The sequence below is a fragment of the Vipera ursinii genome (assembly GCF_947247035.1).
Source record: "Vipera ursinii genome assembly, chromosome: 1".
Taxonomy (NCBI): Eukaryota; Metazoa; Chordata; class Lepidosauria; order Squamata; family Viperidae; genus Vipera; species Vipera ursinii.
This window is the reverse complement of record NC_139512.1, coordinates 287116884-287133989: the sequence shown is the minus strand read 5'-3', so window position 1 is coordinate 287133989 and position 17106 is coordinate 287116884. Positions and strand designations below refer to the sequence as shown.

General features: G+C 34.2%; 1 protein-coding gene across 1 annotated transcript in view; it reads right to left on the bottom strand.

Annotated features, from left to right (window-relative positions):
• Positions 1-17106, bottom strand: part of RYR2 (ryanodine receptor 2) — a 329037-nt gene that overhangs the window by 73137 nt on the left and 238794 nt on the right. The window contains exons 64-74 of the mRNA XM_083349904.1: positions 13454-13514; positions 11362-11600; positions 10878-10959; positions 7841-7965; positions 6816-7130; positions 6180-6420; positions 5156-5243; positions 4237-4329; positions 2918-3088; positions 1908-1967; positions 1396-1581 (exon numbers count right to left, since the gene is read on the bottom strand). Of these exons, the coding sequence (XP_083206030.1) occupies positions 1396-1581; positions 1908-1967; positions 2918-3088; positions 4237-4329; positions 5156-5243; positions 6180-6420; positions 6816-7130; positions 7841-7965; positions 10878-10959; positions 11362-11600; positions 13454-13514 (1661 nt within the window). The remainder of the gene's footprint in view (positions 1-1395; positions 1582-1907; positions 1968-2917; positions 3089-4236; positions 4330-5155; positions 5244-6179; positions 6421-6815; positions 7131-7840; positions 7966-10877; positions 10960-11361; positions 11601-13453; positions 13515-17106) is intronic.

Below are 17106 nucleotides of genomic sequence, written 5' to 3'. Positions count from 1 at the left end.
AATAAATAAATATTTACTCTGAACATAGAACAAAATTACAGCATGCCTACGTGATTCATCCTGGAAGGATATATGGAAAGTTTGAGTGCTCTTTATAGTAAAACAAACTTTAGAACTTCAAGCACAAATTGTGAGGACATAAAATAAATTTATTAGTACACTGAATAACTGAAACCCAAACAAGGAATTGTGAAAGTCATAATTGAGACAAAGAAAGAGATAAAAGTGTAATACAAAAAACCTCAGTCAGATTAAGTGCAAAACCTTTCAAACAAAAGAATAAATCGAAGTGGAGCAAGCAAGTTGGGAGAAATTTCATCTAAAAATAATAACCACAAATCAGATATTTAGAGATTTAATACATCAAAATGCATAAACAAAATTATTAAAGGCAAAACCAATACATTCCTAACATAATTAATTATATGAGCATATACTCTATACTTCCCATTCTGAAACATTTCCGTCGACGATTAGAGAAGTTCTGGAAATAATAAAAGAAAATAATACATGAAGTAGAAAAAAAAATCAAAATGATGCATTTAATTTTACTGGAGGAATGTTGTCCATAGGGTCGCGATGGGTCGGACACGACTTCGCAGCTAACAACAACAACAACAATGTGGGTAAAAGAAAGGATATTAAACTATATATAAAAATATGTCACTTGAAAAAGTGTAAATATTTTGAAATTATAGTACAGTCACATTAAGAAGAGAATGGTGACTGTGTGTAGATGAGGATTACTGTTTTTCACCCAGAATAGAATAACAATGGTTTTCCCAATCCAAAGATATTTTGATGGGAGATTTCCACACATTCAAGTTGCACAGATTTTGTTGTTGTTGTTGTTGCTGACTTGACTTGGTTAAGGAAGAATACCCTGTTTACTTAAATATACCTCATTTGAGAATTCTAAATTGAATTCTAATTACTACCAAGGTCCGAAAAAGTAAAGGAACTTTAAGACGGCATTCCCTCTTTTTAGGGAGCACAAAACCAATTTATCATTATGCCTTTTAATAAACTGCTACTTTAAATGTCTTCGTATGCCACTTCAGTTGGTATAAGAAAGCCAAAGTGCCTTGTATGCATGCTTCAGTCTAATGACTTCACGTTCTTTCATTTCCTGATTAATACTTTGGATATTCATAAACAATGGATGGATTATATAGCTTCTCCCTCCTGTGCACCTCCAGATCCTGTTATGGTGCCCTCATCATGGGGAGAGGTGTGTTTTCTGGTAGGGATGAGTGAAGAATCTTAATGAATGGTTGTTAAGCAAGGACGACTAGGATATTCATGGAATGCAATAAATTTTTGGAAGAACATAATATAAAACAAATACTTTCAATGCAAAATAAGTATATCAGCAGGACATTTTTCACAGTACACTACTGAATATGTAAAACAAATTAATGTTAAAATGTCAATAATACATCTAACCTGTTCCAGATGGAAAAGTACATTAGCTATATCCATAACTCGTTCCACAGTCTTTTCTGGATCTGAAGTGATATCAGTTCTGTTTGGTAGATCTTTGTAAAGGGCCACCTGCCATCTAATTGCAGGATCTTCAAGCTGCAAGAAAATATATGTGAGGTGCTAAAAATATGTCTCAAATAATGAATAACCAAACAATTGTATACAGATTATAGTATCTGAAATTACTGTGATAATCTAATAAGTCACTACACTTATTTAGCACGTTTAACTTTATGAGACCATTAGAATCTTTGCTTACATTTAATAGACATCTGTACTATTTTTGGCTCTACACCTGGTGTGCACATATGGATACATGAACAGATGTATACATATATGTATCAACCTGCACTCATATACTGTATAACTTGCTTTTCGAAAGATTAGGTCAGAAGCAAAACTTGTTAATACTTGAAAATTACCTTGCCCTGTAAATGAAGGTTGTTGCGAATAATATCTCGAACTTCATCCTCGGTGTCCTTCTGTCAAGAAAATATACCAAATATTTTACTGAAAAATATTATATAAAGAGGGAATATCCCTTGCAGAAAAATAATTCTAACCACCTTGCAAAGCTGCACTTTTTCATTATTATGGCATGCCATGATAAATATGCAAAATGGGATTAAACTTACTATAACTTTTTGGTTCTTATGAGTTCCATAGTACAGCAATCTTTACTTGGGTGAAATATTCTTGTGTAACAAGCGTAACAAGAGTAATCTAGAGAAAGAGATTTCTCCATTCCTTAACTAGCTCCATTTAGTTAGCATACAGCAGCTATCTGGTATTATCGCTATCTAAGCCACTTCAATACCATTCATATTTACTTTGGAAAGTGTTTTTTTTATCATTTTGAATCTTGTTTATAGGCAAGGAATAACATTGCTTCTCTCTGATATCATTCTTATTAAATATACTGGTTGTCACCCAAGTGTGTCCCAGAAGAAAAGAGCAACCTCTGAAGAAGCTAGTTGTCATATGTTTAAAAAAAGAGTAGAATAATGGACAAGAAATCCCTGTAATTAACATTATTTTTAATGGCAAGAAGCCAATTAACTACTAAGAAGAAATAAGCCAGGCAAATATCATAATGCTTTTGGATACATACTGTGCCATGAGAATGCCCCCTTGGAATTCTTCATCTTTTGAATTTTTTATAATGTTGTTTTATAATTTCAAATTTTTTATTCCTAAATTACTCTGATTTTAATTTTTAATTTTACTGATTATATTGTACACTGCACAGACTCTCTCTCCAAGTGAGACAGGTAATTAGGTATAAATAAATAAGTAATAAATCAACAGTAACAAGACTCCTGTAGCATTTTCAACCCTGTCAGACCAAAAAGAGTACTGTCTCCATAAAGGGGAGGATCTTACACAGTTATTGAACACATTAAGTGAAGTTCTACATATAGAGGAAACCTACCATGCTCAATCGATTTTTTGCTAGAGCAATTAATTCTTGGTCACCAGGTGCACAAATATTTAGCCCAATGGGAAGCAATCTTTTCAATGCAGCCACAATCAGAGAGGTCTGAGTTGAGTAACGATCCCCTTTCCGTTTCATTTTTTTTCTTTCCTGATCAGAAACAGCTGTCTGCAATGTAGAAGTAATAATTCATTCTCAAATTATAAAATAAGGGAGGTAATTATCTCTTGGGGATGTTGAAATGAAAAAGGAAGAAACACCAGGGAAATTACTTTGCCATGAAATGTTTTATATCAGTGATGATGGCAGTAATCTAGAAGTGCAATATAATTTTTCATTTGTATTATCTTTATGCTCGCTCTTGTGACAAACTTTATTATGATCTTTTATTTGCACTTATACAGAGCAGATGGAACTTCCTATGATACCGCCACTATGTCTTATTGTTTTCAACTACATTACTATCATGCCATTATTTTGCTTTCATAATACGGGCTTCCTTAATGACATATTGTTAATATAGCACAATTGCTCACAGCTGAATGTCATTCCAGTTGCATCTATATCTCTTTGTTTCTTTTTAAATATGACAATAACAGCAGGAATTCTTGAATCTGCCTATTAACTGCATATCCTTCTTATGGCCTTCAATAAGATGACATGTCTAATCAGGTGTACGTTTTTAAAGTGTCACTTTAAAATAATGATATAACCTCAAAAACCAACCCAATTCAGGGAAGGAATAAAAATATTGGATACAGAAGAGCGAGAAGCTGCAATGTCACTTAGCAACTTGGCTTTTCAAAATGTTTCCTGGAAAAATGGATATGCTGGACGTGATCTCAGCTTTTGTACTTCAGAAAGGTAGAAAGAGAAAACAATTTATATTTAGTAAAAGAGAGAAAACATCTACTGAAGGATAGAAATAAAATTAATGTGTTGGGAACAGAAGTATGTCAGGACAATGAGGATGATTATTTTCTATGTATGACACAAGTTACATGGTAATTACATTTGATAGTCATTTTCACCCAGATTTTCTACACTGATGAAATGAGACTAGTGATCCCCCTGTAGATGAATGTGGAAATTTGGAGTTGGTTCATAGTGGTTAAAGAAATTTCAAACTAGGAATATGCACCCTTTCTACAACCTTTATCTCTACAGATAACAAGTTTAGGAAATATTTAGAATATTCTAAAAATGTTTGGACCATTTCAATATCCCAGTATATGTGGAATACTTTAATTATTTTTAAAAACTACAGATTTTAGCAATATTTTGATAAATGCAGCAGTATTTGTAAATTCTTATACCTTGGACATCTTCGATTTAGTGTCAGTAATAAGGAAAGACATATTGTTGATTTCATTTTGCACCACAAAGTTCTGTTCTTCCCTTTTAAAATTCTGTAATGTTACAAAGAACATAAAAACACAAAGCATTACAAAATTCACTATTTGGCTCTTCCATTGTCTCTTTCACATTGAATATTAAAATTTATATAGTGCTATACAATTGCATTATAAAATCATAATCTAGATAATGGTATAAAAAGATAAAAAATATTTATCTTTTTTTCAACAAAACTGAACTTATTGCATACAAACATCCTTCTTTTGAGAAAATATACTTTCCCTATTGCTCCCTTCCAAATTGTTTGCAAAAGAAAATAACTTTCTCCAATATTTTCCAGACAAATACTTTGAAACAAATAAAACAAATACTTTGAAACCTTAAGGTATCATGATGAAATAAATAAATAAAAATAAATAAAAAACGCTAAGTACTTGAAGAAGGTTTGATTCTAATCCCTTTTTAAAAAAAATAGAATAAAAAGATAACCCAGACAAAGCCTTAGACCCTATATGAATGTCATCTATAGCTGCCATTTATTTATAAGATGTAAGAATAAAGCTTTGCTTAACAAATTGCAAAAGAATAAAACCATTCAAAAGTGCTGCTTCCTTTCCTGTTTCTATTTTTTTATAGACATATCCACAGTCACACATTGAAGCAGCAGCACTGAGAGAATAAAAAAAAACAAGATGACACTCAGCGTGATCTAAACCCTATCCCTTTTGTGTGTATATCAATGTCACAGACGTGTACAAAAGGTCGGGACTTTGACTAGACTGCACATCTCATCTGGAAGCTGTTTCAGCAAGAGACCTCTGCATGTATCTAATGCTCAATACTCAACACTCTTAGTTATGAAATTTAAAAAATACATACATGGGATTTTGACCAGTAAATGAAAACTTCTGCAACCATACGAAACAAATCTTCGGCTTCAGGGTTGGGTTCTTTGAGCCATTTTGCTCTGGAATTAAAAAGAAAAAAGAAAAAAAATCACTCCAATTTGTAGCAGAAATGACAGAGAAACTTCGGAATCTTCAACATTAAAACATGTATGCATACAGTCCAATTTTCTGGATTTAGGGAACGCAGTCCTCAGCAAGAGGATTAGACTCTTAGCATCTCCAGGTAAAGAGGAAAAGAAAGGAGAAAAAAGGTAAAAAGATAAATCAGTAAAAGAAGGGACAATAAGACTTACCAATAGTAGCCTTAGATGAAGCAATAATTCATCTGAGATATTGCACTGATGAACTACATTCCTATACCATTAATTTTTTTAAAAAACACCTTGGTCTTAAATTAATTCATGATAATATTAAGCATCTAATAAATTCTAGTTAATAGATCAGCTACAATTTGTGAATCTAAGAACTCACTCCCATCATGTGATTTAAAATAAGGCATTTAAAAACTAGTTCTCTTGTGTACTCTGTGCTGGTAATGACCTATAAAGCCCTAAATGGCATGGGTCCGGGTTATTTACGGGAGCACCTTTTGCCGGTGTTAACCTCCCATTGTCCTGTGCGGTCCCACAGAGAGGGCCTCCTCAGGGTGCCATCGGTCAATGTCGACTGGTGGCCCCCAGGGGGAGCGCCTGCCCTCTGGAATCAGCTTCCGGTTGAGCTCCGGATGGCTCCCGACCTTCAATTGTTTCGCTGAGACCTGAAGACTTGGTTGTTTGAACAGGCCGGCCTGGACTGAGGGATTGGATTTTAGTGTTTAAATTTTTTTAAAAAATTAAATTTTAGATTGTATTTATTACTTAGGGCTATTGATTTAATCTTATTTTAATTTTTATACCTTGTGTGTTGTTAGCGTTTTAATTGCCCTGTACACCGCCCCGAGTCCTTGGAGAGGGGCGGTATATAAATCTAATAAAATAAATAAAATAAATAAATACCTGTTGTAGTCCACAAATCTGATCAACAATGGATAGAAGGCATAAAGGTCCCGGGAAAGTGTAGTGAATTCATCTAGGATGAGCAGTTCCGCCTCAGACATATCACCCCTGCCTTCTGTTCGTAAGTGTTCTTCATCAGCGATCACCATAGCTGCTTTTTTCTTCAGTTTCTCCATCAGTGGAAGAAAATGTGTTTTCAGAAGCTCCGCCTTCACTTTACTTATGATAGGCTGTGAAAACACTATGTAAATAATCCATTAATTTTACTGCATATTAGTAGGTGGGAAAACTACATTAAAGATGTTACAATCTTAAACAGATTTATACTACAGTTACTCTACTAGAATTTTGGTCCTCAAAGAAATGCAAACTGTATTCCTATTATTAAATCCACATGCATCTCTAATAAGCTGGAACCTCTGTCTCTCGCATTTCATTTAACCTTTTTAAAAAGTGCAATACTTTTATTGAAATTAGCTGGTTTTACTTTTATCGGTTTATATATATATATATATATATATATATATATATATATATATATATATATATATATATATATATATATATATATATATATATATATATATATATATATATATAAAAATGCATGTAAAATGAACCAAAACTTTCTCCTACCTGCTAATCTCTTCATCCAGGCTCCTTCATCTATGCCCAAATTGTTATGTATGATTTTTAGAATGTTTCCCAGAAGAGTATTCATATCATCTGAAGTCAATGCTGTGCAGCACATTTCACTCTTGTTATGACTGTTTTCTGGTCCATGTTCCCACCAATGTGACATATAACTACAAAGCATGGGCAATATAACTTCCATTACATGAGGCATTTGTGTATAGCGAATGCCTGATTCAGCTAATTCCACAATTTCTTCCATTAATTTTTCCAGAGATGGAATATTTGGACAAAGTTCCCTTACACTGTTTGGTAAACCTAGAAGAACAATATTGCATATTAATATAATACCACGTTTAACAACATTAGCAAACAATCCCTTGGTTCATCTTCAATATGTATGGTTTGTGATACATATTTCCACACATATAATTTCATATAAATACATATACATGTATTTCCAAACATCACTCATCATTCATGTCTATTTTCTGAATGTATGTGACTCAGTATTCACAAGTAAACATGGATGTCATTTGAGTGGATTTTGCTTTGCATAATAGTTTGTTTGGTTTTTTTGCATAATCTCTTTTCCAGTATGGATTCCTTCCTCTTTCATCTTTCTCAGACTCTTCAAATCTGCTCTAAGTAGAAAGATTTTTCTAAAATGTCTTGGAAAAGATTTTGAGTTCAGGGACAAAAAGGAATAATACTCTTTCAATTTCATTGACGGAATAGGAGTCCTAAACTATTACATCTAACTGGATTTCATTTTTAAAAACTAGCCCCAAAATGAAAGTAGATAAATTAAAACAGCATTCTACCCATCTTCTAACATATGGTTAGAGAATGAGAATAAAATGTGATTCCAGTAAAAAAAATAAATGCAGCTGCTCCAAGGAACCTCTTTGGAACAGAAAGTGAAATGCTTCACAACACTAGTCATTATCAAAGAAGAAGAAAAAAATGAAAAGCAAATATGCAGTATAATTAATTCTGGATCATTCAGTAAATTCATACTGAGTTACCTGTTCTTCTTGTCTTGGTATTGTATATAGAATAAATATTGTAACTATTCAGATGAGTTTCTAAAAATGCCACAGGAAAGGCACCAGCAAAAGCAGCTAAACATTCACCTAAAGCTGATCGTTGGCTGTAAAGTGAAAAAAGTGTCTTTTTAAGGTCAATATACATATAATTAGTTTAGTATCATGTTAATAAGACTTCTACGATGTTCAGTTTGCCTGGTAATTATTGCCAAAAATAGTATCTGAGTAGACGTTGATATAGAATTTACTCAGATTGCTCCACATAAACATTATTTGTGTTTCAGTCATAGGCCTGATTTTCACTCTGAAATTATCTTCTTGATCTGAGGGGCTGAACTTGCTGATTTTCTTAGACTTCTCAGTCATTTTCAATATGACAGATCCTGATATATTTCTGGAGAGTATTTTAGGAAGGGTACTCTTGCAGTGGTTCTCCTCATATTTGAAATATCATCTCCAGAAGATGGCACTGAGGTATTTGAATAATAGAATAACAGAGTTGGAAGAGACTTGGAGGGTCTTCTAGTCCAACCCCATACCAGTTCAGACAAATGGTTGTCTAATCTGTTTCTTAAAACCTCCAGTGATGGAGAACCTACAACTTCTGAAGGCAAACCATTTCACTGATTAATTGTTCTCACTGTCAGGAAATGTCTCCTTATTTATTTATTTATTTATTATAAATATTTTATTAATTTTCTCATTTTACAATCATAAGTACTTTAAAAAGCAATGTGTTGTCTGGATCTATTAGAAATTCAGTGGTACATATTAACTTTCTCAGTCTAGTCCAATACTACACCATCCAGTGCTTCCTTGGTCCTCTCTTCTTCCGGTAGTATGCATTTTTCCATACTGGGCAAATACAATTTATGTTACTGTTAATACATATACAATTAAATATAGACACCTTCATCACATTCTTCTGGTATTATACATAATATTGATAGTATCAATTTATAATAGCTTTTCTAGCCAAAAGATATCTCAATTGCATTTGTATTTAAAATCTGCCTATTCAATCAATATCCTGCTTTTCCCTCTTTCTAAAAATTTTAATTTCCCATCAATGTTCAAAATATCTCTCTTGCTTATAATTTTCTCATAATAAATTATATTTTGGTGACCAAAAGCTTCCCTTATTCAAACCCTTTTAGAATTTTCATATTTCCCATCGCATAACAAATTATAATATTCTAGTTACAAATCCTATCCTTCTAATTATAATAATACTTTTATTTCTAACAGCTATCTATTTTCTTAGCCATATCCAGACATCTGTCTAGTAGGGGGGGGGAAAGTCTCAAATGTAGTTTTAGTCCCCAAATTTCAAATATAGATTTGTATTAGTTCCAAACTGATGTTGTAGTTTCCTCTGTTTTTCCCCAAAACAATTAATTCACCCATTTCTTTTCCTGAGGGAGCAGGGCAATAACTTCCCTTTCCTCTCTCATCGGGGAGGATTCTTTGCTTTGGGCATTCTTTTTTCCAGGAAAGTAGTGTTAGGGCCCTAAAAAGAGGATCAAGTCTCACCCAGTTCCATCCACGTTGCTCAGATATTGCTAGTTAGTACTTGTCTTTGGTTTTCAGCAGCTTCTGACTGGCCACACGAATGTAGCCAATCTTTCCCATGCCGGTTTGGAGGGCTTCCTCAGAACCAGCGGATGGGCCGCTGCCTCTCCATGATCAACAAGGGTCGTCTCCTTCTTTGCCTCTTTGTGGCAACTTTCAACCCTTTTTAGGGTCTCCAGCGGGGCGAAATCGAATGTGGAAGACAGAGCACCATTTTCCTGTGCCTGTTACGCCGCGATGTCAAACCGGAAGTTTTTTAAGAAGGGTTCTCCTGCAGTGGTTCTCCTCATATTTGAAATATCATCTCCAGAAGATGGTACTGAGGTATTTGAATAATAGAATAACCAAGTTGGAAGGGACTTGGAGGTCTTCTAGTTCTGAAGGCAAACAGTTCCACTGAAGACAAACCGTTCCACTGATTTAATTGTTCTCACTGTCAGGAAATGTCTCCTTATTTCTTGATTGGTTCTCTACTTGATTGGTTTCCATCCATTCTACCTTCAGGTGTTTTGGAGAATAGGGTGAACCCTTCTTCTTTATGGCAGCCCCTTAGATATTGGAACATTGCTATCATGTTACCCCTTTTCCTTCTTTTCATTAAACTAGACATACCCCAATTCCTGCAACTGTTTTTCATATGTTTTAGCCTCCAGTGCTTTAATCATCTTTGTTGCTCTTCTCTGCACTTTTTCCAGTTTCAACATCTTTTTCATATCATGATGACCAAAACTGGATGCAATGTTCAAATGCGGTTTGTTTTCAGTAATGTCTACATTACAGAGTTCTACCAGGTTCTAATTGTATATACTGTTGAATATTAAAACTAATTTGTAATTTTTGCTTTCAATAATATGCATAATTCTAGTTCACTTTTTACTGTATTAGATTTAGGTGGGTGTTTAGGACCGGATTGAAGTAATGAACTGGCTGAAGGCCAATAAAATGAAGCCATTTCTGGGGGGTGGGAATCAGGTTTTTAATGGATTTGCATATTCCCAAAGAGGTTGTGCTCCCCTAATGAATCACACTTTTCCATTACAGCAGACTCATCTTTACTATTAGAGATACCACAGATGGATTCTTTGATGTATGAAGAGCCTATTATTAGCTAATACCTTACTTGGATAGAGATATAAGTAGTCCTTGTACTGTGACTGTTCAAAGTTATGATGATGCTAAATGAGATTTAAAGCCAGTCCTCAAAGTCGCAGCAGTTGATACACTCCTGTGCTTGGCAACTCACATGTAATTATGACTGTTGCAGCATCCCATGGTCACTTAATAGCCATTTGTGATCTTCACTGCCAGCTTCCCACCAGCAAAGTCAATGGGGATGGTGGAAGGAAGTTATAAATCATGGTCACATGACAGTGTACTGAACAATAATGCACAATTCACTTAACTAATCATAACACATTTTTAATATTAGATATTTCTTTCTTACCGTTCCACATAGATACTCTTGCTGGTTCCCAAAGCATATAAGCTGGCCAGTATTCTATAACAAGAGATTTGAACATCTTCCACTAAGAAAAACAGGAAGAAAAACTAAGAAACAATTTTGTGCATTGCTTTTCATTGTTACCCACAACTAAGAGATTACTATAAACATACCAGAAAACAATTTAGAACAATTGAAATTTGGCATCTGGACATGCAAAAGTGCTAATATTATTACAAACAGCTAAAGAACATCTGAATCTGTCTTATCAAGAGCATTTAGTTATTTTCATTTTGAAGATGGATAAATACAATCAACATAATTAAACAAATGAAGCTGGAATTGTTAATTTGAAAATTGTTTTTATAAACTCCAGTAAAATCAAGGTACTGGTGTACTAACGTCTGGAATATTAGAAGCCAAGCTATAAAGTTCTTAAACATAATTTAGAGTTGTAATGGTATAAATTATTCATTATAATACTTACATATCAAATCTTCACCAAACTGATGTTGTCCAATGTGCTCAAATAGTGAAGACAATACTGGCAAGAGAGCCACTGTTGTGTAATTAATAATTTGTGTTACTCCCTTTGGCTGACTCCTGGTGTGTGTGAATTGCCCCTGCTTAAGATTTTCCATTGTTTTTTCCAGGTCCTCTGCAGCATTATCCAAAAATGTCCTCAAAGCCATCTTAACAGATTCCAAACCTGTCTTCATCACTGTCCTGTATGCACATAAAATAACATTATATTCTATTATGAACAAAATCCATAATGTTCCTCTGGACCAAGGAACACACTTTTGGGGAATCGCTACAAGTGGTTAGAGAACTGCCGGCCTGTGAGCCAAATGCATCATGCAAAACCGCGCCCACCCTATTGCCGGCAATGGGGAAAAAGCTGAGATATGTCACGATACATCGCATGACATCGCGAGCTTCACACCAGTGATATAGAGAGTTGTGTAACATCATTAAGTAGAAATTTAAATATGTGTATATTTGGTCCCACTCTGATATATTAACTACAATGTACACTGGCTCTGTAAGAAGCCATACTAGCCTCTATATTATGATAATTCTGTTGATAACATCACAATTAGATTCAAGTCAGTTCCATACCTGAGGCTACCCTGAAGCTGTAGCAAATACAGAATACACTAGCATGATTATTAGAATGTAGGAATCTCTGTTAGAGGAAAAAGCAGTGTGCAGCTCTAACAGTTGCATGTGTTTAGACTAAACAACAACAAAGAGCAAGGTAATTGTGCCAAAGGTGAACTTCAAAAGATCTGAAAATATCATTTTGAGAATCAATTCAGAGCATACAGTGTAAGACTACAAGGGATAAACAAATGAATTATTTGACAGAAAATAAATTTTTTGAATGGTGAAGGATGGTGTCAATTTTGAAGACCACATAGGAGCCGTGACCAGGGGGGCTTTTGCCCAGGTTCGCCTGGTGCACCAGTTGCGTCCCTATCTGGACCGAGATGCCCTACGCACAGTTACTCATGCGCTCGTGACCTCCCGTTTGGACTACTGTAACGCTCTCTACATGGGGCTGCCCTTGAGGACCACTCGGAGGCTTCAACTGGTGCAAAATGCGGCCGCGCGAGTTGTAATGGGGGTCTCCCGATACTCCCATGTAACACCTCTACTCCGCGAGCTGCATTGGCTTCCGGTTGCCCTCCAGGTGAAATTCAAGGTGCTGGTTATTACCTATAAAGCCCTACATGGCTTGGGTCCGGGGTATTTGAGGGAACACCTGCTGCTGGCATCAAATGCCCTTCGTCCAGTGCGCTCCCACAGGGAGGGTCTGCTCAGGGTCCCACCGGTAAGAAATTGCCGGCGGGTAACACCCAGGGATAGGGCCTTCTCAGTGGGGGCGCCTGCCCTCTGGAACCAGCTGCCAGTGGAGCTGAGGACTGCCCCCGACCTTCGCTCATTCCGCCGGGGCCTGAAGACCTGGATCTTCGAGCTCTCTGGCCCAGGCTGAGGAGTAATTTATTTTAATTGGGGTTTAAATTGCACAGGGTTAAGTTTAATCTTTTTTAAATTGGTTTTAACTTTTGTATTGTTGGTTTTTAATTCCCTGTAAACCGCCCTGAGTCCTCAGGGAAAGGGCAGTATATAAATGTAATAAAATAAATAAATAAAACATATCTAATTTTTAAAGTTTCAGTAATAGCAACACACTTTTAAATACATTTAAAACATTCACATAATATATAATGTTATAATTTGTAATGAAAGATTTTCACCATGCAATTATCCTTCATTCCTAATTGAGAAAATAGTAACAATGATAGCTCATATATCAATATGTAATCTATAAAATTTCCATGTAAACTTAAAAGTACTAAACATGAGAATTAGGAATTGGGACACATAAATAGATGATGTCTCATCCAAACATATTTTTAGTGGGACAGAGGCACTAAATTACTAATCTTTCTGATTTAGAAAGTCTCCATTTATGGAAAAAGACAACTAAGTATTCATTTACAATAATGTTGTCCCTATCAGTTTTCTGCAAATCGAAACAATAATTTAATAAAATCTGTTTAGCAATTTACCTTGCATCCAAGGTCTGACCCAAGATGTGAAGGCAATTAACAATGGAAGTTGCATCATTTCCTAAAGGCAGCAGAAGGGGGGAGAAAAATGAGAGATTTTGTATTATACCACTTTTTATTTTTCACCAGTAGTGGTGAACTTACAAACAGAATTTAATGTTATACATTATATTAATTAAAATATTATTTCAATGATTTCAGCAGATGCAAAAAAAGAAAAATCTAAGATAAATACATTTTTCGTGAATGTGATAAGGTCCTTGAATATTTTTTGACATTTCAAATTTTCAGATTGTATTCCTTAAAAGTTAATCTTTTCATCACATTAATTTATGCATTAATATAGAAGCGTTTGCACTATAATGTGTCATGAATCACATCTGAAACTAAGGCTGTCAGATAAAGCAGGGGTCCCCAACCCCTGGTCCGTGGACCAGTACTGGGCCGCAACATGCCAGCAACTGGTCCTCACAAACAAGCAAACCCCCATCTGCGAGATGTAGGCAGCACACTAAACCACACACTCCAGTCCACAGAAAAACCTCTCTCCATGGAACCGGTCCCTGGTGACCAAAAGGTTGGGGACCTCTGAGATAAAGAATAATGAAAGCAAATTAGCCATGCAAATTTGGTTATTGTAAAAGATACCCATTGATGTTTAAAAGAAGAACTTAGAGAATGCAGATGTCAAAAACATTTTTTTTCAAAATTTTGGGCAACAATAAAATTGTAGTGTATTTCTGCAAGTATGTCTAAGAGTTTTTCTCAAAGAACTTTTTTTACATAATTCACAAAGGTAATAATCAAGGATATAACCCAGTAGAGTATAGTTAAGTGATTTTAGCCCTTCATACACTAGTCAAGTATATTTTTCATTGAAATTTATTGTCCTTAGACTTTTTGAATGAACCTTGCTGGAGTCACAATGTAGGAAACATGGCTCCCATTCAAGAACTGTTCAGGACTCATTTCGTTCTACAATTACACCAGCTGCATACAGTTATGTGTAGAAAATACGATGGTAAATGTAGTACTTCTGTATACACTAAGGAATATGGTGTACATTGTGTAGTAAGTTGCATTAATGACACCATTTATATAAGCCATATCATCTCCATCATACTTGAGCCATATGTATGTAAAAGTAATTAGTAACATTAGAAATACCAAATATACCAAATTCAGATGTCCATGTTGACAGATTTTAGTGTGACGTGAAATTCTTTCCATAATGTTCAGATAAAATAATCCTAATGGAAAGTTTAACTATAAAAGATGGAATGTCAAAAAATTCTAACAGAATAAAAGCTTTAACTTTACTAAAAATCTCAAAAAATTTAAATAATGATTTTATAATAAAATCCCTAAACACAGAATCCTGTTGAACAGAAAATTTAAGAGTAAGTATAAATAAAGCTTAAAATTACCAAATTCTTAAAAGACCTATAGATAAATGATTAACAAAATACTAGATAGATGAATGAATGTTGTGTAGGTGTTATACTATTATCTGAAGAATGTATATTCCATTTGTTTAGAGGTGTACAAAATACTAATAAAAATGACAAGGAGATAATAGTGCAATGTCATAGTTTCACATATATAAATATTTCAAATGCCTTTATTTTTTTTAAAAAATGCCTTAATAATAATAGCATTTGAAGTGGAAATTAAATAATAGCAAAATTGACATTTAGGTGACTTTCAGTAAGGCACTGTTAGTGAGAAATGTTTCTCCCTTTCCAATTCTCATTTCTGATAAAGGAGCATCAGCTAATGGCTGATATCCTGTATAAATGTATATAGAATTGCATTAAGACACAAATATATATATATATACAGTGAGGACTAAAGAAATCCTGTATCTGAAATACAAAAATAAAATACATCTAAGATACATTGTTCCAGTAATTACAATAATGTATTAAAGTTATATCTGCCATACAAGAATGACCTCTTACAAATATTTGAAGCATATGTCTCTTTCCTATTAGAAGTGAGTTCTTTAAGGATGCAAGTCATGGTCCATTTTTGAGATGTTACGTGCCATTTCTATTTTATCTCCTTGTACAAGTATTAAATATTTTGGAGTTTTTTTGGCATGACTGAGCCTTACTGAAATGTTTGACGGTTTCAGGTATTTAGAAGTTATTTTAGAACTTCTTTAAATCTTGTAGCTCTGTGGAATATGATGATACATGTTTCTTACTTTTCATGAGTCTTCTTTTAGTTTCTGTCAATATTTGACATAGGAGTTTGCATCAAAGATAATCAACCACTAACCATTTTCTGTTGCTCCAGCATCACTAATCTCACATATTTGCTAGGCGTTTTCAATAAAGTCATTTTTAAGTCAGTAAAATAAAATTAGCAACAAACATCAGAGATAAGCTGAATTTCATTGGTTTTAAATTTTCATTTCAAAATGTGCATGTTCAGAAAGGGCTTGCTATACAAGCTCTATGAAAATGGGAGTCTCTCTCTCTTTATTTGGTTCATTTCTGATTGTTTCTTGTAAGGCTGAACTAAACAATGACCTGAAGTCTGATTTTTAAGACCCTAGAAAACTGTAACTAAAATTCCAGCTGAAAAAGAGCTAAACAATAATCTAAAGGCATATTTTTAAAACTCTAGAAAACTGCATAGTCCCTAAACTACTCCTAAAAAATTCTTTTGGAAGTGGAATTGATGGGTTACCATTAGGGTGGCTATTAGGTGATGCACACACACACACACCGATCGATCGATCGATCAATCAATCAATCAATCAATAGGCCTAGCAGTATACGATTTTTATCGAACTTCTGTCTTTTACTTTGCAAACCCCTCTGCCAATCTTTTTGCCAATGATTGGCCCAGAGTCCCTCACTAAGTTGCACTCACCATGGACATAAACTGTGGCCATGAACTGTTTCCCTAGTGTCAATTCAGTACCTTAACCACTCTACATTTCCTGTCCTATTAGGTTCACATACAAATATTACAAATAAAAATAGATAATTTATCAATAATCTGTTTCAAATTACTGTGAAATAGACAGAGTCCTGGTCAAAATTATATTTCAAATATGCAAGGATTACAATAATTACTCTCTTTTCTTAGAGGAATAGTAATGATAAGCTTTCAACATAGCTATATACATAATTGAACTATTAAAACAATTTTACACAACACCTTGTGAGTAATAGGAATGGGAAACTTATTCTGCCAAATCTATATGGAATTTTTCATGATTCATATTCAGAGGCAAACATGCAGTACTTATTTTATGAAAAACAGAGCAATAGAATTACTTGATCTCTTTGGCACATAACTCCAAAAGTGGCTATGCAAATGCTCTCTGTGTGTGTATATATAGTGCTCAAAAAAATAAAGGGAACAGAAAATAAGACATCCTACTATTAAATACAGTACATTGTGTTAAGTGTTCCCTTTATTTTTTTGAGCAGTATATATATATATATATATATATGTATATATAGGGAACATAGAGTGCAGGATAAAATGAATAGTAATGACCCCAAAATACACAGGATTCCCCGTGACTGCTATGGAAATGCTAGGCCATTTTAGCAGGAAAACTGTAGATATATAATCAAATCAAAATTTGCATGTTTACTGAATATATGTTCCCTTGATTTGCTAGCCCCCAA